General features: G+C 45.3%; 1 protein-coding gene across 3 annotated transcripts in view; it reads right to left on the minus strand.

Moving 5' to 3' along the window:
• The window catches only part of EML5 (EMAP like 5), a 284,671-nt gene that overhangs the window by 114,191 nt on the left and 143,406 nt on the right, over positions 1-27,074 (minus strand). For all 3 annotated transcript variants that reach the window (XM_077819239.1, XM_077819240.1, XM_077819241.1), the window contains exon 16: positions 12,554-12,647. In XM_077819239.1, coding sequence (XP_077675365.1) covers positions 12,554-12,647 — 94 coding nt within the window. The remainder of the gene's footprint in view (positions 1-12,553; positions 12,648-27,074) is intronic.

Consider the following 27,074-nt stretch of genomic DNA (forward strand, 5'->3'; position numbering starts at 1 on the left):
GCAGGCAGCAGCCTAGAAGTAAGGTTGGCAATACCATACCAGTCCATCCTTACTTCTATGCTGCTGCTGACAGCGGCTCTGCCTTTAGAGCTGGGATCCTGGCCAGAAGCCACCGTTCTCCAGCTGCCTAGCTCTGAAGGCAGCACGACCACCAGCAGCAACACAGAAGTAAGGGTCGCAACACCACAACCCCCCCACCCCCCGATAATAACTTTGCAACTCCTCCACAACTTCTTTTTGGGTCAGGACCCCTACAATTACAACACCGTGAAATTTCAGATTTAAATATGTGAAATCATGAAATTTATGATTTTAAAAATCCTATGACCGTGAAATTGATCAAAATGGACTGTGAATTTGGTAGGCTCTACTCACACGCAAACATGTCCTGGATACCACAAATAGCATTGCAGCCATGAGACCGAACGTTAGTAGCATTGTCTAAACCAGTGGTTCACAAACTGGGGTTCATGAACCCCTGGGAGTTTGCGAAATATTACATGGGTTCTCGGGAAAAAATTCCCTAATGGCAGACAGAGCTGTCCCTAGGGACCCCGGCCAGCATGGCACCAGCAGCCAGAAACCCCTGGACTTCCAAGAGCTAAGAAGATCAAAGCAAGCATATCTATCACACTGAGGAGATTTAAATGTCAAGACTCCTTATACGAAATGGAAAGGGAGGTGGATATTTTTTGCTGGTTTTAAAATTAAATAGGCAGCTAGTATTGTTTTTAAAATTATTATGAAGAACAAGTTTAAGCTTTGTTGTAATGCACTTTGTTTGCCTGGACTGCTCAAGACCTGAATGCTTTTGTAGGAGGAACTCTTTGAGTTGGCTTCTTAAATACTTCCATGCTGTTTCAAATCTGATACTCCTTGATGAAACATAGGAGCCTTGTCTTATAACAGGCTTATTCAAAGTGATACAAGCTACGAAAGTGAGATCTTGGAAGAGTGTTGCCGTTTTCATAATGCAATAAAAATATTGTAATGATAAATAATAATTGATAATAAATAGTGTGTAATAAGCATGTCACAAAAACAAATTTTATATTTCCAAGATCACTGCTTTTATAATTTATACTCAAGTAAAGGAGGAAATCCCTGGAAATATTCATTTTTAGGAGGGAGTTCACGAGACCTGACATTTTAGTGAAAGGGGTTCACAGGTTGTTAAAATTTGGGAACCACTGGTCTAAACTTACCTGCTGACTCTCTTGCTGATCTGTTGTGCCCAACTGGGAATGTCTACGATCCTGTTCTGGAGAAGGAAAATTGATTTGAGCTGTCTAGAGGTGCTCCTGTATACTTCAATTGTCTGCGGGGGACTGTTGAGAATGTGGGTAGTTTTTCACATATCCTAGTGACTCCATTCTGGTAGTGATATGGGCTGTTCTTTCACATGATCCAAAGTAGTGTCCTTAATCAGCCAATCAGCCAACTTAGTGAACGTGCATGCTCCCAGACTGGGCAGGAAGGCAGTGACTTTCATCAAGAATTTTGTGAACATACACAAAGCAGACACCAATTCAAGAGATAAGACAGTGAAGGAAGTGATGTTCCTTTACCTTATATCTGAAAGCTTGAAGAGCATTCTAAGGTGCATGCAAGCATTCAGTTCTAGAGCACATAGCAATTAAACTTCATCTAAGAGAGTTGTAGTGGCTTCCAGGGTAATGATCTAGAATTGTTTTTTTGACCCGATACTGATTCAGTTCCCTGAGATCCAAGAAGGGCCAGGGATTTCCCATCTTTTTTCTGCCTGAAAGTATGTAGAATAAAATTCCTTTCCTTCTTTCACCCAGTGGCCCTGGCTTTAAGATCCTCTTTGTCAGGAGGGACAAGAGTGTCTGTAGCATCTCTTCTTCACATTGATACGCCTGAGAGCATTCTTGAGAATGAGGAGCACAATTTGGAAGACTTTCTGAGAACCATTTGTAGGGGGGCACCACCTCATCCAATGAGCTCAGTATCATCTCCTTCAAATATCAAGACAGGTCAGCAATAATGTCAGGCAAAACTGGCACTGGCCCTGCCACTCAGAAATTTTGACTGACTCAGGCTTTAGTACTCCAGGCCAGCCTTGTGCCTTCCTAAGGCCTGAAGGAGAGCTTGTTGGACTGCCCCATGTTTCCTCAGCACTTGGAATTACATTTCCAGATATATCTAGTACCCCTGTACATCATGAATGATGCCAGTGCAGACAATATAACAAACATGGTCATCAGTTTTAAACACTGTTTTGCCACACAGGCCAAGTTTGAAACTGCAGAGCAGTCTTTTTAACTCCTTGTCTGCATACCTGAAATAAAAGAACAACGCTTCCTCAGCTCTTGTCCCCTAATGCCCCTACTCTACTTGCACTACATTGATGACATCTTCATCATCTGGACCCATGGAAAAGAAGCCCTTGAGGAATTACACCATGATTTCAACAATTTCCATCCCACCATCAATCTCAACCTGGACCAGTCCACACAAGAGATCCACTTCCTGGACACTATGGTGCTAATAAGCGATGGTCACATAAACACCACCCTATCCGGGAAACCTACTGACCGCTATTCCTACCTACATGCCTCCAGCTTTCATCCAGACCACACCACACGATCCATTGTCTACAGCCAAGCTCTACGATACAACCGCATTTGCTGCAACCCCTCAGACAGAGACAAACACCTACAAGATCTCTATCAAGCATTCTTACAACTACAATACCCACCTGCTGAAGTGAAGAAACAGATTGACAGAGCCAGAAGAGTACCCAGAAGTCACCTACTACAGGACAGGCCTAACAAAGAAAATGACAGAACGCCACTAGCCATCACCTTCAGCCCCCAACTAAAACCTCTCCAATGCATCATCAAGGATCTACATCCTATCCTGAAGGACGACCCATCACTCTCACAGATCTTGGGAGACAGGCCAGTCCTTGCTTACAGACAGCCCCCCAACCTGAAGCAAATACTCACCAGCAACCACACACCACACAACAGAACCACTAACCCAGGAACCTATCCTTGCAACAAAGCCTGTTGCCAACTGTGTCCACATATCTATTCAGGGGACACAATCATAGGGCCTAATCACATCAGCCACACTATCAGAGGCTCGTTCACCTGCACATCTACCAATGTGATATATGCCATCATGTGCCAGCAATGCCCCTCTGCCATGTACATTGGGCAAACTGGACAGTCTCTACGTAAAAGAATAAATGGACACAAATCAGACGTCAAGAATTATAACATTCAAAAACCAGTTGGAGAACACCTTTCAGTCTCTCTGGACACTCGATTACAGACCTAAAAGTTGCAATTCTTCAACAAAAAAATTTCAAAAACAGACACCAACGAGAGACTGCTGAATTGGAATTAATTTGCAAACTGGATACAATTAACTTAGGCTTGAATAGAGACTGGGAGTGGATGGGTCATTACACAAAGTAAACTATTTCCCCATGTTTATTCCCCCCTCCACCCTCCACTGTTCCTCAGATGTCCTTGTCAACTGCTGGAAATGGCCCACCTTGATTATCACTACAAAAGGTCTTTTCCCCCCCGCTCTCCTGCTGGTAATAGCTCACCTTAAGTGATCACTCTCGTTACAGTGTGTATGGTAACACCCATTGTTTCATGTTCTCTATGTATATAAATCTCCCCTCTGTATTTTCCACTGAATGCATCCGATGAAGTGAGCTGTAGCTCACGAAAGCTTATGCTCAAATAAATTGGTTAGTCTCTAAGGTGCCACAAGTACTCCTTTTCTTTTTGCGAATACAGACTAACACGGCTGCTACTCTGAAACCTGTCTAAATGAAAAGCGTTACTGGTGCACCAAAGGGAACATCAGACCAAAAGACACAACAAGTGCTGAGCACCAAGATAGATGTAGGAATGAGAAAGATGTCTTTATTACTTACAGCTCAGCACCTAACAAGCTTTGGTTTTGGAGTGCTGAGAACAACAATGCAACAGAGCTAAGGTGCTAGCCAAAAGAAAACACATACATATGGTAAAAAGGCTCTATATTAAATGGGTGGCACATAAAGCAGTGTGCCAAAGTTCTGAGAAAATATGTACCAAATTATGACAAAAAGCAGAATCCAATGTGCCTGTCGCAAAAGACATCAGAAATTTAGAAATACTGTACTTCACCAGACTGAAAAGAAGAGTTGGATCCAGGAAAGAACACATGAAGAGCTTCAATGTTGTGTGCACAATAGGCACTGAATAAAAAATTTCAAATTTGTCCTATGAAGGGCCCCAGGACCCTTCTATTGTGTAATGAAAGCATGTAACACCAGATTTTGTGTGCTAGAGTCAAAGACTTGCTAACATTATCTGAACTGCAAAATAGAGAAATAACTATTTTGCACATCAAAACTGTGAAAGTGGAAATACAAAGCATGTTTCTTTTTCCAGCTGCTGAAAGTATACTGCTGAGCGAACATTTCATTGTCCACATTTGGACACTAGATCAGCATTTTGAATTATTCATGAAGTTTTTGGACCAGTTACTGTAAGAGAGGGTTACTCACCTTGTGCAGTAACTGAGGTTCTTCAAGATGGTTGTCCCTGTGGGTGCTCCACTTTAGGTGTCTTGACGCTCTGCGCTTGTAATCACAGATTTGTGGTAGCAGTGCCCAGTTGGGTTGCAGACACGCCATAGCTGTCTCGTGCTGTTCCAAGCGGTTACATAGGGGTGCACAGCCAACCATCCCCCTGTTTCTTCTCTACCTCAGAGGATCGGCCTGAAACTCAGAAGTAGAGAGGAGGTGGGAGGGTAGTAGAGCACCCACAGGAACAACCATCTCAAAGAACCTCAGTTACTGCACAAGGTGAGTAACCCTCTCTTCTTATTCAAAGAGTGTCCCTGTGGGTGCTCCACTTTAGGTGACTGTTGAGCAGTGCCCCTCAGTGGAGAAGAGGGGCTTCGGAGTTGGTCTATTAATGGTGGATAACACCATAAGTCCAAAGTGTGCATCTGATGCTAATGGTTGTTCTAAAGCAGGGATTGGCAACCTTTGGCATATGGCCCACCAGGGTAAGCCCCCGGCAGGCGGGGCCGGTTTGTTTACCTGCTGTGTCTGCAGGTTCGGCCGATTGCAGCTCCCACTGGCCGCGGTTCGCCGCTCCAGGCCAATGGGGGCTGCGGGAAGCTTGGTGGGCCGCGTGCCAAAGGTTGCCGATCCCTGTTCTAAAGCATAGTGTTTAGTGAAAGTATGGACTGATGCCCATGTATCTGCTCTACAAATGTCAGTGATAGGCCACAGATGCTGCCAGTGCTCTGGTGGAGTGTGTGCAAACTCCTGATGGAGGTTGTAGATTGCTGTTTTGATAGCACAAATGGATAAATCCTGATATCCATTTGGATAGTCTCTGTTTTGAGATGGTTTGACCCATCTAGCATTCTGTTATGGAAACAAATAGTCTAGGTGATTTTCTAAATGTTTTTTTTTTTCAATGTAAAAAGTTAATGCTCTGCGAACATCAAAAGTGTGAAGTGAGGCCTCCCTCCTGTCCACATGTGGCTTAGGAAAAAATACAGGTAAGTAAATGGGTTGGTTTAAATGAAAGGGAGAGGCAACTCTGGGTATGAATTTAGGATGCGGTTATAGGATTACTTAACCTTTAAAGAATGTTGTATAAGGTGGGTATGCCATTAGAGCACTTAATTCTCCCACCCATCTGGCAGACGTGATGACAATGAGGAAAGCCACCTTCATGGATAAGTGCAACAAAGAGCAGGATACAAGGGGTTCAAATGGCTTTTCCAGGAGTCTGCGTAGAACATGGTTGAGGTCCCACATGAGTGTAGGGTTTCTTACTGTGGGTGTAACAGAGCACAGCTGGCTCTCCTGGCTCCTGCCTCTGCTAGGCTCAGATAAAGTCACTCAGAGACCCTGGGGTTCAGGAACCACTGGTACTTTTATTTACAAGTATGTGCTCCCACCACCGTCTCACCATATAGCGTACACAGTTCTGGGTTCCTTGTGACTGAACCCAGGAGGGAAGGTCTTTCTCCCTGCCTAGACTCCCTCACTCTCCTCCATCCCACCACCCTGGCTTCCTTCTTCCCAGCCTCTTATATAGCCTTTGGCTAATTGGGCTGGCAGCTGGCTCTCATTTCCCAATTAGGACAGGTTCTTTCCAGCCAGCTCCACTTTATTCACTTAAATGGGGCTAGGGTGGCAGGGGGCTGATTCTGCAGTCTTTTTGCTCAGCACCGTGTCACAGTAGGGTAAGTATTCTCAATGCCTGTAAGGAAGCGCTTAATCATCGGGAGAGTAAATATGGTGACCCTATTTACCTTGTCGTGGAAGGAGGTAATAGCAACCAAGTGTACTCTGATGGAGCTTGTGAATAGCCCCGATTTTTTAAGTTCTAGTATACTGTCCAGGATCCTTGGTAGGGGGGATGATTGTGTTAAGATCTGTTTATCTTGGCACCAGGTGCAGAATTGTTTCCACTTATGGATTTATGTCTTTTTTGTACTTAGTCTCTGACTGTTCAGTAATATATCTTTTACTTCCTCTGAACAGGCCTTCTCATCCCCAGTCAGCCATGGAGTAACCAGGACTTGAGGTGGAGTACTGTAAGGTTGGGGTGATGGACGCGTCCCACGTCTTATGATAGAAGGTGAGGTACTAAGGGAAGGCTTTGAGGTTGTTTCACTGCCATCTGACACAAGTATGGGAACCACGTTTGTCTGGGCCATGTGGGTGCTCTGAGAATGACCTTGGATTTGTCCTTGCTTGATCCTTTGAATGACTTGGCTTAGGAATGGGATCGGAGAAAATGCATACATCAGTGGTTCCTCCCATTTTATGAGGAGAGTGTCGCCTAGGGAGTGGTGTCCCAATCCAGCTTTGGAGCAATATTGTGGGCACTTGGCATTCTGAGCTGTTGCAAATAGATCTATGATGGGGAACCCCCATAGTTTGAATATGGAGTTGAGAATTCCAAGGTCCATCTCTCACTCGTGAGTTTGTGAAAAATCCATGCTTAGTACATCTGCTGCTGTATTCTGACATCCTGGCAGATAGGATGCAGATATCTCTATGTTGTTGGTGAGGCACCAATTCCAAAGGCGTATTACCTCTGTACACAGGGAGTATGATTGTGCTTCCCCTTGGTGGTTTATATAAAACATGCATGCTATATTGTCCATGACGATCTTGATGGCATTGTTCTTGATTAGAGGGAGAAAGTGGTCACATGCATTTCAGACTGCCCTTAGCTCTAGTAAGTTTATGTGCAGGTTGGACTCCGCTGGAAACCAGCGGCCTTGGACCATATTGTTTAGTAGATGTTCCCCCCCCCCAACCTATTAGGGAAGCATCTGTCATGATTGTCATGGATGGAGTTCTTTGTTGGAAAGGGCAGACATTCCTTGGTTGTGTCCACCATGTTAACGAGTCTTTTATTCTGCGAGGCATCTGTTGAGAGAGTATCTGGCAGTATATACACTGTTAGAAGCCAGACTGGCAAGCATCTTATGTGGAGTCTGGCATGCTTGACCACAAATGTTGTTGCTGACAAGTGCCCCAGAAGTTGTAAACACGTTTTAGCGGATGTTTGTGGGCTGTCCCTCAACACTGAAATTAGATTGACTAGAGCGAGGAAGCGTTGTTGGGGTAATGTTGCTGTTGGTGTTAGACAGTTGAGATAGACTCCTGTGAATTCCAACTTTTGGACAGGAACCAGTGTAGACTTTTGTGCATTTATATGCAACCCTAGGTTCGTGTAAAGGGTTATTGTGCTCTGCGTGGCGTTTATCGCTTCTTGCCATGTTGGTGCCCATATGAGGCAGTTGTCCAAGTATGGAAATATCATTACTTTGTGTCTGCAGAACTGAGTTGCAATGACAGGTAGAACCTTGGAAAAAAACTTTGGGGCAGTAGATAGGCCAAAGGGTAGTACTCTGCATTGGAAATGCTGTTTCCCTAGGGTGAATCTCAAGAATCTTGTGTGTGGATGTTAATATGAAAATAAGCATCCTGAAGGTCAAGGGCCAAGAGCCAATCTCCCTTCTGTAATGCCGGAATTATTGTGGTTAGAGTCACCATTTTGATATATTCTCATGAATTTGCTGAGTTTTCGTAAATCCAGGATGGGTCTCCACCCGCTGGTCTTTTTCTGAGTTAGAAAATGGTGTGAATAAAAACCTCTTCCCCTGTGTTGCGATGGTACAGATTCCACGGCACCTATTTGTACAAAGTAGTTTATTTCCTGTTCTAACAGGTGCTTGTGAGAGGGGTCCCTGAAGAGGGACAGGAAAGGGGGGTGGGTAGGTGGGACAAAAATAAAGGGGATGGAGTACCCCTTCTGGATAATCCCTAAAACCCATTTGTCTGTCATGTTGCTGTTCCAGACTGGATAGTATGGTGACAGACGGTCTCCAGATGGGCAGGGAACCGTTTCTGGTTCCAGAGTAAGAGAGTGTGGAGGTCTTGTGCCCTCGACCACACCTTCAAAATGATTGTCTAGAGGTGGATTATCAGGACGTCGAAGGCTGATCTTGGTTATGCCAACATCTGTTCTTTGTTTATGCCGTTGGTCGTACTGTCTTTGGAGCTGAGAGTATGGCGTAGACCAGAATCTCTGATTGTAAAACCTGCTCTGTTTCTTTTTGTTTGCAGGTATGTAAATACCAAGGGTTTTTAAGGTTGCCCTTGAGTCTATTTGTATGTAATGAGACATCGGTTTTGTCTGCAAAGTTTCTGACCCTCGAAGGGTAAGTTCTCGACGGTTGCCTGGACCTCTCTTGGGAACCTGGAGAGGTAGAGCCAAGATGCACAGCGCATGACCATAGATGTTGCGATGGATCGTGCTGCCATGTCTACAGAGTCAAAGGAGGCCTGTAGGGCCATCCTGGTGATGAGAGACCCCTCAGAAATGTTTGCCTTGTATTGTTCTTTTTTGTCATTGGACAAATTTTCAATAAAAGTTGACATTTTGGAGAACAGATTGCATGTATTATTTGGCCAGCAGGGTTGCACAGTTGGCTATGTGGAACTGAAGTGTAGCTGAGGAATAAGCTTTCTGCCAAAAAAGGTCTAGCCTTTTCCAATCCTTATCGTATGGGATCATTTCGGACTGGTGTTGTTTCCCTCTTTGGTTCACTGTCTCCACTACTAAGGAGTTTGGCGTGGGGTGTGTAAATAGGAACTCAGCCCCTTTTGATGGCATGTAATATTTTTGTCATATCTTTTACATGAGGGTGGTGCTGTAGCAGATGTCTGCCAGATTATTTTTTTTGCAGGCTCCATGCCTGCATAATTAATTGGCAGAGCTATCTTTGCTGATGGGTATGCCTGGGGTATGTCTCAGAGCTTATGTTGGGCTTCTGGTAGCTGAGCCAACGAAATGTCTAGGGATTCAGCAACCCTTTTGAAGAGGTCCTGAAAGGATTTGAAATCATCCCCCATGGTGGGCGGTGGTGGCATGGTTTCGTCTGGTGACAGCGAAGAGAGGTGAGTAGGCAGCAAAGTGTCATGCTCAGCTATGTCCTCAGGTTCCTCAGTGTCCTCCTCTTGTGTTTCTGAGGGTGCCAGAACAGTTGGTGAAGGAGACCTGGCTGTTCTGGACTAAGGGGAGCTAGGAGAGCTGTGGTTTTGGGCCCCATACATTGCCCATAGATCCCAGTATGACCAGTTAGGTGGGAATGGTATGTGGGGTGGTGTCCGTAGGTGACCACATCCTCATATATCCGCAGGTGGTTGGTGATGAGATGGTCCTGGCTTGGGTGAGGAATGGCAAGCAATATATATTACTGCATCATCTTCTTCCTCATCACTGGAGATAGGGGAAGCTGATCTGCAGGGAGTAGTCTGGCTTGGTACTGTTCTGGATGAGGTACCCTCGGTGGCGAATAAAGATTCAGGCATTGAGGTCACTATCAGGTCCGCATGCCTCATGAATTACTGCGGAACTGTGAGGCTCGGTGTCGGAGACGACATGGTGGACTGCCTGGGAGCATGAGTTGAAGCTGCTGGTGCCAAGGATTTAGAGCTGTATGGCATAGGTACAGAAAGTGGCGCCATTGTACCACTTGGTGCCAAGATCTTCTTCAGCTCTGTGGGTGCCGAGCTGGAATGTTTCAGTTTAGCGCGTGAACCTCCTTTAGAGCTTGCCTGAATAGGGTCTTTAGCTCTTCAGGAACTCTCGGTGCCAGACATTCCTGGTGCCTCGCGGTCCGGCACTCTCAGTGCCATCAATACCGGAGCAGATTTTTCAGTTAGAGATTGCTTTCTTTTAGGTGATTCTCCGTGCAGGGATGTCTGCGATCGCTTTTTGATAGCCTTTCTAGGAATAGGCTCTTTGGCAGCTGTTGCTGAAGTAGAACCCCTGTCAGAGGCTGCCGCTGGCGACCGTTGGCCAGGGGGTGACCTGGACTTGGGGTCGGAGACTGGCCTGAGGGATTTCTCCTTCATGAGAAGCTTCAGTTGGAGATCTCTGGCTTTTCTTGTTCTGCCTGTCAGCTTTATGCAGTGTGGGCACTTTTGAGTAATGTATGTCTTGCCAACAAAGCAGACACACTGAGCCTGGCTGTCAGAGACCAGTATGGAGAGTCTGCAAGTCAGGCTGCATTTAAAGTCAGGTGAGCCGGGCATGCCCAAGGGAGTCAGTCTCTTAGAGAAAAACTGGGGTAAACCTGCCGGAGAGACAGGGGTAGAAAGGGAAGGTAAAGGGAGACTTTTTTGTGTGAAAATTAAAGAAATTAGAGTAAGGCAAGGGGATAAGGAAGCTAATTACAACAATCACTATGAACTATCTACTATAAATCTTATCTGAGGTAAGAGAAGGTGCTGCTGATTGCTTCCACTCAAGCCAAAGATGGCAGAGAAGGAACAGGAGGATGGTTGGCTGTGCACTGCTATGTAACCACTCGGAGCGGCACAAGACAGCTACAGCGCATGTGCAGCTCAACCGGGCACTGCTACCAAAAATCTCCAATTACAAGTGCAGGGCATCAAGACACCTAAAGTGGAGCACTCATAGGGACACTCCTTGAAGAAGAACATAGCTTGTGACACACCCTGGTGGGTCCAATAATTCTTGGAACTGAAGTCATCTTTGGCACAAGGGTCACATGCCTTGTAAACAAATATATATATAGAACCACTGAAGATTGGGGAACTTTCCAAAAATTCTGACAGCATCTGCTGATTTGGGAGAATTTATTATCATAAATATTACTGAATCAAATGTGAATGAACTGTGTCAAATGACTGTAGGGGAAGACTCTTTCCTGATTCATCAAGGGGCCTCAGGAGCAAGTGAGGACAGTAACTATTATGAGCCATTGACAAAGAAGGCATATTCATGCCTGAACAATCTAGCTTGACAGAAAGTCTATGTTCCTCTCCCCACAAGTGGCCATTAAGAGGTAAGGAACCAGCAACTGCTAAAGCTTGCCAGAGACAAGCATATGAAGCCTCCTAGTCAGCTTGCCAGGAGACCTATTAGCAAGAACCAACTGAACCAAGACCATTATGGATCATTTCTGCAACTGCAGCAATACCTTCTAAAGACAGTGTCTGATCTGAAGAGCTTGAACTACTACCTTAAAGAGAAAACTTAATTATTTGAGGATGGCAAGGTTGCCCTGGTTCCACAGCTACCAGTTGCGCAGCCAAGTTTCCACAGCCTCAGAGCAGAGGGTTGGGGAGGGAGGAGTAAGGACCTGCAACAAAAGGGCATCCCTGGAGAAAGCAGTTGTCATCTGAGAGCATCAACATAGGAAAGGGCTGAAGGAGCCACTGCTGGAGACGTACCACGAGAAGGTTTTGAAAAAGAAAAGTAGATACCAACATCTGCAGAAGGGCTGAAAGCGTACATCTGGTGAGTGCAGCTGCTACATGGAAGGTAGCTGAGGCCCAGAAAAACAGCGTCAGCACCAACTGCACGCAGGAGCCTCAAGGTCCAGTAGCTGCCGAAAGGAGAAGCACCAGACCCAACTGCATGGAACAGGAACATTAAAGAAAGACATGTGAGTGTGTGTGGTGTTTGAAAGGCAAGTAGTGTGCATGCATGTGCCACAGAAATGGTGAGGAAGTGTGTGCAGCTGTAACTGGTAAGGATGGAGGGAGAAGAGTCACTTGCAGCCAATGATTCAGCTTGGAAAGGGACTTGTATGCAGTCTGTGACTATGTAATATTTTTTTGGCATGACAAGTTACAGAAATGACAAACGGAGGTGTGTGTAGTGAGTTTTAAAGAAATTGTTTCAAAAGATACTAGGCAGTTACTCACACATCAAAGAAATGTTAAAGAACATTTCTTTTCTTCCAGTAAGAACAAATCTCTTATTTCTTATCTCGTCATCACTTAACTTACATAGCAATGGTTGTTGATTTTACTTTACCTACAGCTTTTCTCCCTAAACAAAGTTTTAAGTCTGTGCTAAAAGCCATTGATTGGGTGAATCAACAAGCAAGGGAAACTGCTCATTTATGTCTCAGTACTATTCTCACTTTGTATCCATTCTGTCCATTGCCATTTGAAACTAATTTTGTTATAGATTTCAGAATGAAGTTAAATGTTTACCTTACTGCTGAAAGCTTCTCTCCTTTTTTCCAGTCCCAGAGCACAATAGTATGATTGTCATCTATGCCAACAGAAGCCAACCGTTTGCCATCCGCTAGAAAAGGAAGTGTATGGTAAGAGAGTGGGTAGAGAGCATTACTCTGCAATAACAAGAAATCAAATTATTATACTAGGCAGGCACCCCTCATCCAGACGTGTTACTATAAATCATACAAAACACTACTTGTAATATTATGAGATGAAAGAATGTACAAACAGATAAACCACAGCTGATGTGTTGTAGTTAGCCAGATTTTTTATATGAATGGTCTAGTGGACAGAGTATAGGATTTGAATCCAAGAACTTCCAAGTTCTAATCCTCCCTTTGCCATTAACTTAGTGCAAGATCCTAGACTAGTCATTTAATTTCATTATACATTTTAATCTTGGACTTTTAGGATTTTGGCACAGGAATTATTGATGTTGCTAGCTTTTTCAACAGTTGGGAAATGCCAGGTCACCTAAAGGAGAGTCATTGCCTTCCTGTTCCTCTACACTAGAAGCATACTTCACCTTAGTATCCTCCACATCAGCACTCATCCTCAAGAACATCCTTTTGTAACAGGGTAGTTGACTCCCTGTGATGGGCTTGTAAAAAGAGAACAAGTCCCTCTCAGGCACCTATAAGTAATTCACTGCAAACCTCCATGGTGTGCTGACTGGGGTGGGTGGGTAAGGACACTGCTTTACCAAGTGTTGACGCCAGTTCCACAAAATCTCTGAACACAGGGAGGCACCAAGAATCTCTGTGTTGAGTTTAGTACTCCTTATCCTGATGAAGCAGAAACTCTGGGGTAACTGCAGATTGGTTTACAGAAGTGTATTAGGAGTACTTCTAAGAAATTTATGAGATATTCCCAAGCTTGATGACTCTGGTTAACATCTTGAGGCAGATCTGACTCTCAGGTATGTCATGATTAACTCCAAGTCAGAAGATGCAGCATATGTGCTCATTTGCAACTGATCTCTTCCTGGCATGTGCACATCTTCTGAAGCTGCAAAGCTGCCTTCCTGGAAACTTGCGGGGATGGGGGAGGATTTAGAGGGAGAGGATAACTTCTTGAAAAGTAAGAGCCAAGAAGGACTGGAAATTCTCTAATGTCAGAGGCCCAAGATCCAACACTATGCACAATCTCAGCACATGCTTTAGCTGTGTCTGAGATCAGATTCATTCCCGGGAAACGAAATACCATCACAGAATGCAGTGAGGCCGACCACAAGAGAACAAGGAATCAAAAGCTTGTATCAGAGTTCAACTTCCTGGGCAGAGAAAACTCAAAAGGTTTAACTGGCAAAGGCTGTCTACTATGGTGGAGCGGGAATGAAAAAAAAAGATAGCCAGATTCTTTCCAGAGAACAGACACGATCCAAGTTTCTCAACTCACTACATTCACTTTGTGCCAAGGATGGATCCTGGCTCCAGGACTACAGTAACCTTTGAATCTGAAGTATTTGACACAAAACATCGTAATTGCTGAAATCATTTGAATCTAGGAAGACTTTCGGCACCAGCCAACCACCCCACCAGATCCACGACTCTTGTCATTCTAAGAGTAGAAATAGGAAGAAAAGCACCTTGGTCTCTTTCTTTCCTTCTTTGCTTTCCTCTCTTTTGAACAGACCCAAGATCCTGAACTCAGCAGGTTAGTCAATCTTTACAGTTTCTTACAATATTCAGATATGAACAAACTTTGGATCCATCCTTTAATTTCCACTTACGAAGCTGAGTACCTACAAGGTAAAGACTCACTGTCCTTCGAAGTCAGACTTAGATGCCTTTAATGCCACTCCAAAGATGAGAAAAATGAAAATTCATCTTTCCATATTGAAGGCATAACATTTTGATACATCAGGCATCAGCTAGGCAGGCACCCCTCATCCAGACATGTTAGGCAGCACACAGGTTGGTCAGAGACCAACATTTTTTCCCATAACAACAAAAATGATCTGATTTCTTGTCAAACATACTGATCTGTTGGTCCACAAATACCACATGCCTGAACAAAAGGCTAACTGAGGCATACAGCAGACAAATAAAAAAAGGTGACAGGCCATAGAATAGAACTAGAGATTCTTTTAAGTATCGTTAGGCTCACACAACTGCGATAATATTAATTAAAACTAACTACTAATAAAACAAACTTTAACTGATAAAACAAGGTAATTAGATACTATGATGATGAGGGGCTGTATAAGTACAGTACATAGAAACAATAAAACATAATAAAGAATAGTCAAAGTTACGATAGATGGAAAGAACAGGAAGTGAGTTTTTGTTTTACTGCCTCAGTGACCAAAGTATCTCAGAGATGTCTTTGGCTATGACTCCTTACAAAGTTGTGATCCAAATATTCATATTCCCAAGAGACTAATGACATGCCTCCAAAAGACAATGCAATATGCACAACCACAAAATCAAAGTTGGCGAGATGGAGGGGAAGAATGGTAGCAAAATTGATGCCAGTTTTCCAGACTGGATTATACTACACAAAGAAAAATAAAACAGTTGTATATTATAAAATCTCCTTAGTTCTTTAATATACCTCATACTTGACTAAATGATTCATTCTTAGAATGTAAAAAATACTACATACATCGCAGTTTCACAAAGGCATCAGACAGCAGTAGCAGTAAATACTAAAAATATACAATCTAATATTTTATAGGTCTACAGGAAGGGTTTTTTGAGTTCTGCATGTGAAGCATATTAGACCTACCTTGCACTGCACAGGCCTACAAGTATAGTATAGGTAGGGTTGCTTGTTTATAAAAACAAATGTAAATTGAATGTAGCCAGCCATTCAGGATGGTATTTCAATAGATTATATTGATACAGAAAGAATGCAAACCAAAACCTGTACTAATCCACAATGTATTACATTACCATGTATTACATTAATCATCTAATAACTAGTTAGACATTTCCAAAGTAGCATGTCATTAATCATATTTTGAACAAACTCCCGTGCTATTAAAAGATTATCAGAAAGGTCTAATATTTTCTTATATACATTTAAAACAACCAGATGACTTGTTTTGTAGACCTGTGGAGGCATGTTTTTGACCTGCATAGAAAGGAAAATGGCTAATTTTGTTCAATTACCACAAGATTTGCCCATATTATTTCCCACTCCAATAGCTCCTTGAATTACAGCTGATGCTTCTATTGCTTCCTCAGCTTAAAGATTTATGAAGTGCATTAAAAAGTGAAATTTGCTACTTCCCGGTAAAAAATGGTTACCTACCTTTCGCAACTGTTGTTCTTCGAGATGTGTTGCTCATGTCCATTCCATTCTAGGTGTGTGCATGTCCACGTGCACAGTTGTCAGAATTTTTTGCCTTAGTGGTATCCGTAGGGCTGGCTCTGGCCTTTGGAGTGCGCACTCATGTGCTGGTATGTGAGGCACCACTGGGCCTATGCCCTCTCAGTTCCTTCTTGCCGGTAACTCCAACAGAAGGGTAGGAGGGCAGGTAACGGAATGGACATGAGCAACATATCTCGAAGAACAGTTACTAAAGGCAGGTAACCGTTTTTTCTTCTTCGAGTGCTTGCTCATGTCAATTCCATTCTAGATGGCTCTCAAGCAGTATCCCTGGAAGTGGACTCGGAATTCACAGTTGTGCGGCTTGTAACACTGCTCTACCAAAGCTGGCATTGTCATGGGCCTGCTGGGTGGTTGAATAATGCAACACAAACATATAAATGGATGACCAAGTAGCGACCCTGCAGATATCTCGAATTGGCACCTGGGCCAAGAAGACTGCTGAAGAGGCTTGCACTGTAGCAGAATGAGCAGTTACCATTGCCGAAGAGGGTACCTTTGCCTGCTCATAGCAAAACTCGATGCAGGCAGTGATCCATGATGAAATCCTCTGTGTAGAAATCGGGAGGCCCTTCATTCTGTTTGCCACCGCAACAAAGAGCTGCGTTGACTTCTGGAATGGTTTAGTCCTTTCAATATAAAAAGCCAGCGCTCTCCTAACATCAAGAGAGTGTAGTCTGCACTCCTTGTCTGACTTATGAGGTTTCGGGAAGAAAACCGGTAAATATATGTCCTGGTTCGTATGAAACTGTGAAACTAACTTGGGCAAGAAGGCTCGGTGCAGTTGCAGTTGAACCTTATCCTTACAGAACACCATATAGAGCGGTTCCGAGGTGAGAACTCTAATTTCGGAGACCCTGCAGGCTGATGTTATAACTACCAGAAAGGAGAACTTCCAAGAGAGCAGCAGAAGGGAACAAGAAGCTAATGGCTTGAAGGGTGGACCTGTGAGCCTAGACAGCATGAGGTTCAGGTCCCAAGGAGGGACAGGGTCACGGACTTGAGGGTAGAACTGCTCCAGGCTTTTCAGAAACCGAACCTGCATGTCATGTGCAAAGACCGAACTGCCTTGTGTTGGAGGGTGGAAGGCTGAAATAGCTGCCAAGTGGACCTTGATCATTGAGAAAGACAAGCCCTGGAGCTTGTGATGAAGAAGATAGTACAGGATCAACTGGAGAGAGGCCTGGTCGGGCCAAAAACCCTGGTCCAAAGCCCAACATGTGAACTGTTTCCAGGGCTTTCTGCTACCCATGAGGACCTGTTGAACGCAGGCCAAGCATGCCTGTTCTTCCGCATTCAGCCATGCAGCAACCAGGCCGCCAGGTGCAGAGGTACCAGGTTCAGGTGCAGGAGGCATCCGTGGTCTTGGGACAGCAAGTCCAGCTGGAGTGGAAGCTGTAGCAGAGCTGCTATCAAGAGGATTAGCAATGTGCCCAACCAGTGCTGGCGAGGCCAGACAGGAGCTATTAGGATTATTATCACCTTGTCCTGCTTGATTTTCATGAGGACTCTGTGGATTAGAGGCACTGGCTGAATGCGCATAGCAGCACCCCCAACCATGGGAGCAAGAAGGCGTTGAACAGAGAGCTTCTGTCATTCCCGTGAATCAAGCAGAAAATAGGGTACTTTCTGTTCTGCCTGGAAGTGAATAAGTCCACCTGCGGAGTCCCAGACCTCTGGAAGATCAAGCTGATCACTTCTGGATGGAGTGACCTCTTGTGGCGAGATGAGAAGATCCTGCTGAGGCAATCCGCTAACACGTTCCTGGTACCTGGAAGGTGCGAGGCCACAGAGATAAATGGCATGCTGCACATAGAAGTCCCACAGCCAGAGAGGGGGTGTGTAGAGATATTCAAACCCCCTGAGCAGGGACATAACATTTCCTTTCGGCCAGTTTGGAGGTGAGTGGAATGGATGAAGGGGTTTGTCACAGTACCTTAGCCATCTTTAGAACACCCTCATGGACCAGCAGCCCAAGCCATGCCAGGGTTGCCGCTGTTAGCATGTCGAAAAGGGCATCTGACTGTTCTGCCAGTTCCTTGGCCTCCAAGCCCTGGTTAAAAGCCACCCTTTTAAGCAGGGCTTGGTGCTTTTTGAAGTCATCAGTAGGGCTGGTGTGTGAGGGGCCTCTGATGACGACAGCACCAGGGCCAGAGCACTTTCCCCCACTGGGGAGGGCTCCCTTGGTATTGGCACCTGATCCTCCAACCCCGCCTGCATTGGAGTCTGCGTTGTTCCAAGCCCAGTACCGGTGGTTGCTTGTCCAAAGCAGCCAGGGAGAAGTTGTGCGAATATGGCACCAGAATCATTAGCATGCCCCACGGGTTCCAATAGGGCCATTGGCCTTGCTGCCACGCAGCCACAGCCAGTGCTGCGCTGGTCTCTGGAACCGAAAGAGATCAGTGCTTCCTTGGTGAGGGGCTAACCTCCCACTCAGACCAGTCACCTTCCAGGGACCTGGCTACGCAGGTAGCGTCGGACAGAAGGCTTTGGATTCTTTGACCATGGGATGGTGTTCCAAGAAGGAGGATTGCTAGGTAGAGACGGGCTCCACCTAAGGAAGAGAGGGAAACGCATCTTCGTAAGCAGGCTGGCTAACCTAGTGAGGAGGGCTTTAAACTAGGTTCACCGGGGGAAGGAGACCAAAGCCCTGAAATAAGTGGGGCAGTGGGATACCATGAGGAAGCACGAGCAGGAGAGCGCAAGAGGGGAGGACTCCTACCTCATACTAAGAAACCAGGACAATCAGCGAGTTATCTTAAGTGCCTGTACACAAATGCAAGAAGCCTGGGAAACAAGCAGGGAGAATTGGAAGTCCTGGCTCAGTCAAGGAATTATGGTGTGATTGGAGTAACAGAGACTTGGTGGGATAACACACATGAATGGAGTACTGTCATGGATGGATATAAACTGTTCAGGAAGGACAGGCAAGGCAGAAAAGGTGGGGGAGTTGCATTGTATGTAAGAGAGCAGTATGACTGCTCAGAGCTCCAGTATGAAACTGCAGGAAAACCTGAGAGTCTCTGGATTAAGTTTAGAAGTGTGAGCAACAAGGGTGATGTCGTGGTAGGAGTCTGCTATAGACCACCAGACCAGGGGATGAGGTGGTCGAGGCTTTCTTCAGGCAACTAACACAAGTTACGAGATCACAGGCCCTGGTTCTCATGGGGGACTTCAATCACCCAGATATCTGCTGGGAGAGCAATACAGCAGTGCACAGACAATCCAGGAAGTTTTTGGAAAGTGTAGGGGACAATTTCATGGTGCAAGTGCTGGAGGAACCAACTAGGGGCAGAGCTCTTCTTGACCAGAATATGGACCCTGTACTTCAGAAAAGCAGACTGACTCCCTCAGGGAGTGATGGGCAGGATCCCCTGGGAGAATAACATGAGGGGGAAAGGAGTCCACGAGAGCTAGCTGTATTTTAAAGAATCCTTGTTGAGGTTGTAGGAACAAACCGACCCGATGTGTAGAAAGAATACTAAATATCGCAGGCGACCAGCTTGGCTTAACTGTGAAATCCTTGCTGATCTTAAACACAAAAAAGAAACTTACAAGAAGTGGAAGATTGGACAAATGACCAGGGAGGAGTATAAAAATATTGCTCAGGCATGCAGGAGTGAAATCAGGAAGGTCAAATCACACTTGGAGTTGCAGCAAGCAAAGGATGTTAAGAGCAACAAGAAGGGTTTCTTCAGGTGTGTTAGCAAGAAGAAGGTGGTCAAGGAAAGTATGGGCCCCTTACTAATGGGGGAGGCAACCTAGTGACAGAGAATGTGGAAAAAGCTAATGTACTCAATGCTTTTTTTGCCTCTGTCTTCATGAACAAGGTCAGCTCCCAGATTACTGCACTGGGCAGCACAGTATGGGGAGGAGGTAATCTGCCCTCTCTGGAGAAAGAAGTGGTTCCAGACTATTTAGAAAAGCTGGACGAGCACAAGTCCATGGGGCCGGATGCACTGCATCCAAGAGTACTAAAGGAGTTGGCGGATGTAATTGCAGAGCTATTGGCCATTATCTTTAAAAACTCATGGCGATCAGGGGAAGTCCCGGATGACTGGAAAAAGGCTAATGTAGTGCCCATCTTTAAAAAAGGGAAGAAGGAGGATCCTGGGAACTACAGGCCAGTCAGACTCACCTCAGTCCCTGGAAAAATCATGGAGCACGTCCTCAAGGAATCAATTCTGAAGCACTTAGAGGAGAGGAAAGTGATCAGGAACAGTCAGCATGGATTCACCAAGGGCAAGTCATGCCTGAATAATCTATTTGCCTTCTATGACGAGATAACTGGCTCTGTGGATGAGGGGAAAGGGGTGGACATGTTATTCCTTGACTTTAGCAAAGCTTTTGATACGGTCTCTCACAGTATTCTTGCCAGCAAGTTAAAGTAGTATGGACTGGATAAATGGACTATAAGGTGGATAGAAAGCTACGTAGATTGTCAGGCTCAACGGGTAGTGATCAATGGCTCCATGTCTAGTTGGCAGCCAGTATCAAGCGGAGTGCCCCAAGGTTGGTCCTGGGGCTGGTTTTGTTCAATATCTTCATTAATGATCTGGAGGATGGCATGGACTGCACCCTCAGCAACTTTACAGATGACACTAAACTGGGAGGAGTGGTAAATATGCTGGAGGGTAGGGATAGGATACAGAGGGACCTAGACAAATTAGAGGATTGGGCCAAAAGAAATCTGATGAGGTTCAACAAGGACAAGTGCAGAGTCCTGCACTTAGGACGGAAGAACCCCATGCACTGCTACAGACTAGGGACCGAATGGCTAGGTAGCGCTTCTACAGAAAAAGACCTAGGGGTTACAGTGGACAAGAAGCTGGACATGAATCAACAGTGTGCCCTTGTTCCCAAGAAGGCTAACAGCATTTTGGGTTGTTTAAGTAGGAGCATTGCCAGCAGATCGAGGGACATGATCGTTCCCCTCTATTCGGCGTTGGTGAGGCTTCATCTGGAGTACTGTGTCCAGTTTTGGGCCCCACACTACAAGAAGGATGTGGAAAAATTGGAAAGAGTCCAGTGGAGGGCAACAAAAATGATTATGGGGCTGCAGCACATGATTTATAAGGAGAGGCTGAGGGAACTGGGATTATTTAGTCTGCGGAAGAGAAGAATGAGGGGGGATTTGATAGCTGCTTTCAACTACCTGAAAGTGGGTTCCAAAGAGGATGGATCTAGACTGTTCTCAGTGGTAGCAGATGACAGAATAAGGAGTAATGGTTTCAAGTTGAAGTGTGGGAGGTTTAGGTTGGATATTAGGAAAAACTTTTTCACTAGGAGGGTGGTGAAACACTGGAATGCGTTACCTAGGGAGGTGGTGGAATCTCCTTCCTTAGAGGTTTTTAAGGTCAGGCTTGACAAAGCCCTGGCTGGGATGATTTAGTTGGGGACTGGTCCTGCTTTGAGCAGGGGGTTGGACTAGATGACCTCCTGAAGTCCCTTCCAACCCTGATATTCTATGATTCTAAGACCAAGGTGGGGCTGAGAGGCTTGCATCTGGCGGCTCACTCTAAGAGTGGAGGACCAGTGCCTGGAAGTCAGTGACAAATGCCTCTCTGGGGAACGGTGCTGGGGAGACAGGGACCGGTGCTGTGGCAGCGAGTGGTCTCGCACCGGCGGAGACTGATGTATTGAAGACCGTTTAGGGGACTGAGACCTATGCCGGGGTGTCAGCTGATGGGAGGAGGGTCGGTACCAGGAATTCAGAGACTGGTGCCTTGATGCAGGAGACCGCGGGCACAGTGCCGGGGATCTGGGCCATCTAGCCGGAGGCCGAGGTTCCAGAGCTGGGAGTCCTGGTTGCAGAGTCGGGGAACGGACGCTTCTGCTCTGGGGACTGACGATGCCCCACTGCCCTTAGAAGTGGTCCCATGGTTGGCTTGCCCTTGGATTGGGGAGCCTTAGTCGAATCTGTTGCAGGACACAGCGTGGGCAGTACCAGAAGGGCGATTAGGTCCCTAGCCACCTGGAAGGTCTTGCGCATCAAAGACACTAAGAGGTGCTGGGGTCCCCAACCATGCCCAGGAGTCGGAAGTGGATCCCTGGATGGGCTGGGGGTGTCCAGCCGGAGAGATGTCCCCTTGGAGCTCCAGGGTGACCGTGAGGCCTGAAATTGGTCCTTTGCCCAACTCCCTCTTCCCCTCTTTACTCTGTGCCAAGGAGCCACACTCCTTTTTCTGGCGTTTCTTGGGTACCAGCGAGGGGAAATGGTGCCGGGCAGAACTCGGGGCTAGCGGGGCACTCAGGAGTGGGAGGGTTCCGACACTAGGCGAAGTGCAGCCTTCATGAGGAGGGCCTTTAGGCAAATGTCCCGCTCTTTTTGAGTCCTGGGCCGAAAGTTCTCACAGATTCTGCACTTCTCCTTTATGTGTGAAGCACTTTAAGCAGCTGCTATGGGGGTCACTAACAGGCATAGGCCTGTTGCAAGTTGAACAGGGTTTGAAGCCCAGAGACCAGGGCATGCCCCGCTTCGGGGCAAAGTCCCTGCTGGAACTCTAACTCACTAACACTTAACCACTAAGTACTAACAACTATATAGAAAGAGACAGTCAATAGGCTGTTAGAAACCACTATCCACCTGTGAGGCAAGAGGAAGGCGCTCCGACCAATCATCATGGGCGATAAGAAGGAATTGAGAAGGCATAGGGCCAGTGGCGCCTCATATACCGGTATATGAGTACAGCACTCTAGAGGGCGCCAGAGCCGGCCCTATGGATACCGCTAAGGCAAAAAATTCCGACAACTGTGCATGTGGGCAAGCACGCACTTAGAATGGAATCGCATGAACAAGCACTCGAAAAAGAATAACAAGTTCTTCACCATCTGCTTACTGGACTTGTTGCTCGTTGTGATGGTTTGGGAAATCTATGTACATCTCATGAATTTTGACTGGTTTTATGAACTCTATGTATAGCTCTAATTCTCAATGTGTACAAAATTAGCCATTTGCTAACAGGGAGGCTGTCACATCTGGAAACAGCTACAAGACAATCCAAAAAATCATTAATATGGAATGACTTTGCCTTGGCAATATAATGGATATGCTAAACAGATTGGCCAAGATGAAGAAAACTGGTTCTTCTTCCCAGGTTGTCTGGGGCCCTGGTTGGATCAGTGGAAATACCCCAGCAGTAAAGGAGAAATAAAGTAACAAAGTATAAGAACTGGCTTTTAAAAACTCAAACTCTGGAAGGTTTCAGGAAACAGAGACATGCATTCTGAGCTAGAGGGAATCTTTTGACTGCTAGACCTGAACAAGCTAAGGAGAGCTTGTTGCAGGGGCAGAGAAATGGACCTGGAGGTTTACCAGGAGGTGAGGAGAGTCTGGGGACCCTGCAAAGACTGACTAAAACCCAAATGGGCTCTTTTAGTGGTGAGGACACTGAAGGGACAGTTATTCTGTGCAGATTTTGTTATTTTTGCATGGATCTGTAAGTCTGGATGCTTTCTCTATGAATAAAATGTGTGTATGTGTTTAAGGGATTACTTTGCAAAGCCTCTGGATTCCTTGTCATAACTGTTATATGTTCCGGAAGGGTTAAACAGTGTACAAGATTACCCATGAGGGTAGAGCTCTGAGCTTCTTCATTTTAGAGAAGAAACAAATAAAAGATGACATGATAGAGTTAAATAAGAATGTATGATTAGCCTATGGAACTCATTGCCACAATTTATAATTGAAGACAAGAACTTAGAAGAATTCAAAAAGTTTTAGCCTCTCATATCAATTTCCACTACAGAATTATTAGTATTGTTTAATTTTTCTTCTGGCAGTGAACATCATGTACTATGTACTTTCCAAGAGTTTGCATTAAAAAACAAACACACAAACAAATAAAAACAAATAAAACAGAGATGGAGGAACTGGGTATGATAAATAATATACTGTTTTGTTTTTTTAAAAGCTAAATAGATAATTTCAAAACGCTCACACACTATGCATAGTCGGTCAGTTCATTTCTTGTATGTGTATGCATCATGACATAAGAGGGTCTTTAGGAAGAATATGAATATGCAGAGGGTACTGGCTTTGCAGAGTGGCTGAGAAAGGACATTATATACACAAAGAGGCCCTGTATTAGAATGTGCAGAAGTACCTCTGAAAGAAACAGATAAAAGAGGTGTTCTGCACCTTTCTCTGAAACAGTGAGAGCGGCCACGATCAGAGAGTGAATACAGGACTAGATGAGCCAGTGGTCTAGTCCAGTATGTCAATTGCTGCACTTCCTCCTGTGCAAGAAAAGATAGAATCTAGCCTTCAACTCATCTTTGTAAGATATAAGCTGTTAAAATAGCTGCTAACATGCAATGTTGCTAATATTTACCCAATGACTGATTAAGCCAGAGAACTGACAAACAGAAAGAGTTCTAGCCATGAAGACAATAGTCAAAACAATGCAAATTTTAAAAACTGTTCTGTACGAATTTCATCTTTAGCAGAAGCAACCAGGTGTTTTGTTGGAACCTGGAGGAGCTCAATATTTTATTAAAACTAACTGATTTTTGCTGATGGTCTCACATCAGAGTTTATAATTTTTGTTTATTGCAGTTTGAGATAGCTCAACTTTGCTCCTAAAGAATGAACTGAAATGCCAAAGAATGGATTAATTTTATTACTTGGCTACCAAAGAGGTTTTATGTTTATTTTCCCAGAGCAGATACTAAAGAATCCAAAACATGATAAGAAACATCATGATAAGAAAAATTAGTAAAGAGAAAAAATGAATAAAAACAGAGATTTTACATTTAAAGATTTGTGTTTAATGTATATTATTCATTAATAACAACTTCCAAAAGCAGCACTAAAAGACAAACTCTTCAAAGGCTCAATTAAAAACAATAGTTTGGGGCGCCAAATTCTTTTAGAAGCCTCAAGGAGTCTTTGCAATGGATTTTCTGAAGTAAATTTTTGGGGAATTAAAATAAAAGACATGAATGCTCGCATAGAAAGTTTTGTCCTTCTGACAGTTTTTAGAGGAAGAACAACATTGAAGGTCCTTTACTGGCAGAGCCTAGCCTGTAGCAGTGGCTCTCAGGATTGGTCTTCCTCTAAAGTTCCAAGGAGGCACTGCAGACTCATTGTCTAAGGCCTTGTCTACACTACCAAGGTTTGTCAACAAAAGGCAGCTTTTGTCAACAAAACAGTGAATGCGATGCAACTTTTGTTGGCAAAAATGCTCCGTTTTGGTGACAAAATACAACCACCCCGAGAGACATAAATCTTTTTCTTCTAAATTTTTGTCGACAAAGTGCCAGTGTACACACTACGCCTGATTTTATTGCTTTAATTGGCCTCCAGGAGGTGTCCCACATTGCCCACTGTGACTGCTCTGGTCAGCAGTTTGAACTCCACTGCCTTGCAGCCAGGTAAACAACCATCTGCCCCACCCCTTAGAATATGGAGAGAGGAACCTGTACAGTCACAGCTGTGCTTGAGCCGTAGGAATTGGGATACATACGGGCACATTCCTCGAGGCTTGTGTGAAAAGAGCTACGATCAGGACATCCTGAAGTGCAGAGCAAAGATAAGGTAGCTGAGGCAGGCGTACCATAAGGTGAGGGAGGCAAACCGTTGCTCCAGTGCTGCACCTAAGACCTGAAATTCTATAAGGAGGTGGACACTATCCTCGGTGGCAACCCCACCTCCACTGCCAAGCCCCGTGGATACTTCGGCGGGCCTGGAGGCGGTGGGAAGAGGATCTAACCTGGAGGACGAAGTCACTGATTAGATGATGTGGAGTTCCCGGCGGGGTCGCCCGGTGGGGCAGGCAGCCAGGAACTGTTCACCACTCCAGAGGTGTCTAGCCAGTCTCAGCGGTTACTCTCCAGTGAGCAAGAAGCAGGAGAGGAGACACCTGGTAAGTGGCTGTGGTTTGTGTACTGTGGAGGTGAGTTCAGGGTATAGAAATGTTTAAGGCTGGCTGTGTTTCTGTGAGCTGGACATTTCCCTGTGTAGCTAATCAGTACAGCAGAACAGGATGTTGATGCACATTGAGATCTCATGGGAGTCCTCCAGAGAGATCTCCAGGAAAGTTTCCTGGAGGTACTCGGTAATTCTCTGCTGAAGGTTCCATGGCAGAGCAGCTTTGTTCCTTCCCCCACTGTAGGAAACTTTCCTGCGCCATTCGGCAATTATTTGTGCGGGGACCAAAGCAGCACACTAGCGAGCAGCATGGGGAGCAGGGTGGAAGCCAAAAGCATGTAGTGGATGTACCTTCATTTCCCTTCTTACCCTTAGCAGTGAGATGTCTTCTAGAATGACCCCTGCCTGTGGAAAAGTGTGGGAGAATTTTAGAATTTTTTCCCTAGTTAGCTGCATCACAACCCTTGCAGAGTGAGTGCTCTTTTCCCCATACAGAGCCCCCTTCCCCCCATCAACACTCACCATGCTTTGGGTGTTCGCAGAGATGTGTGCTTGCCAAGGGTCAGTGAGAAAGTGATTGTTATGTTGCAAAGGGTGTATTTTACTGAAATGTTTCAATGCCGTGAGTGAATTTAACAATGATGCTTCTGTGCATTGTTCCTTGTGCTTCGGCAGATGTGGCCTTCAGAAACACCCCCTACACACTGGCCGAGCATCTCTGCCACATAAGAAAGCGCCCAAGAAAGAGCAAACAAGACATGTTCTAGCAGGTACTGCACTCCTCCAGTGCAGAGAAAAGGGAATGCAAGGAGTACTGGGAAGCCGAAAGGCAGGAGAGAAAAGAAAATCAGGAGTTTGTTAAGGACACTACTGAGCAGGTGATTCAAGTAATGGAGGAGCAAACGCAAACGCTGAAGTCCTTAATAATGCTGCAGACCGAGCGGATCCATGCCTGCCCTCCCCTGCAGCACATTCAGAATTCTTTTCCATGTCCCCTGCCCCAAAACTCCGCCTGCACAGTCCTTTCCACTTTCTGGGACTTCTAGGTTTCCTCTTCACTCCACCCCTTCAGACAACTTTCGTAATGATAGCTGGACCTCCGCACAGCTCTGAAAGTCTGCCCTTTCCTGGTACCTCCTTTCCCACCAAGTATCTTTGTGTGTTTGTGTGTTTCTGTGTGCTGTTTCTTGTGCAATAACAACAAAGTTTTTGAATGGTAACTCATCTTTGTTTGTTTTCTACAAACTGAGAAAGCAGGCACTGCCAACACATATCCAGGCAGTTTAT

Source organism: Eretmochelys imbricata, chromosome 6 (assembly GCF_965152235.1).
Source record: "Eretmochelys imbricata isolate rEreImb1 chromosome 6, rEreImb1.hap1, whole genome shotgun sequence".
NCBI classification, from domain to species: domain Eukaryota; kingdom Metazoa; phylum Chordata; order Testudines; family Cheloniidae; genus Eretmochelys; species Eretmochelys imbricata.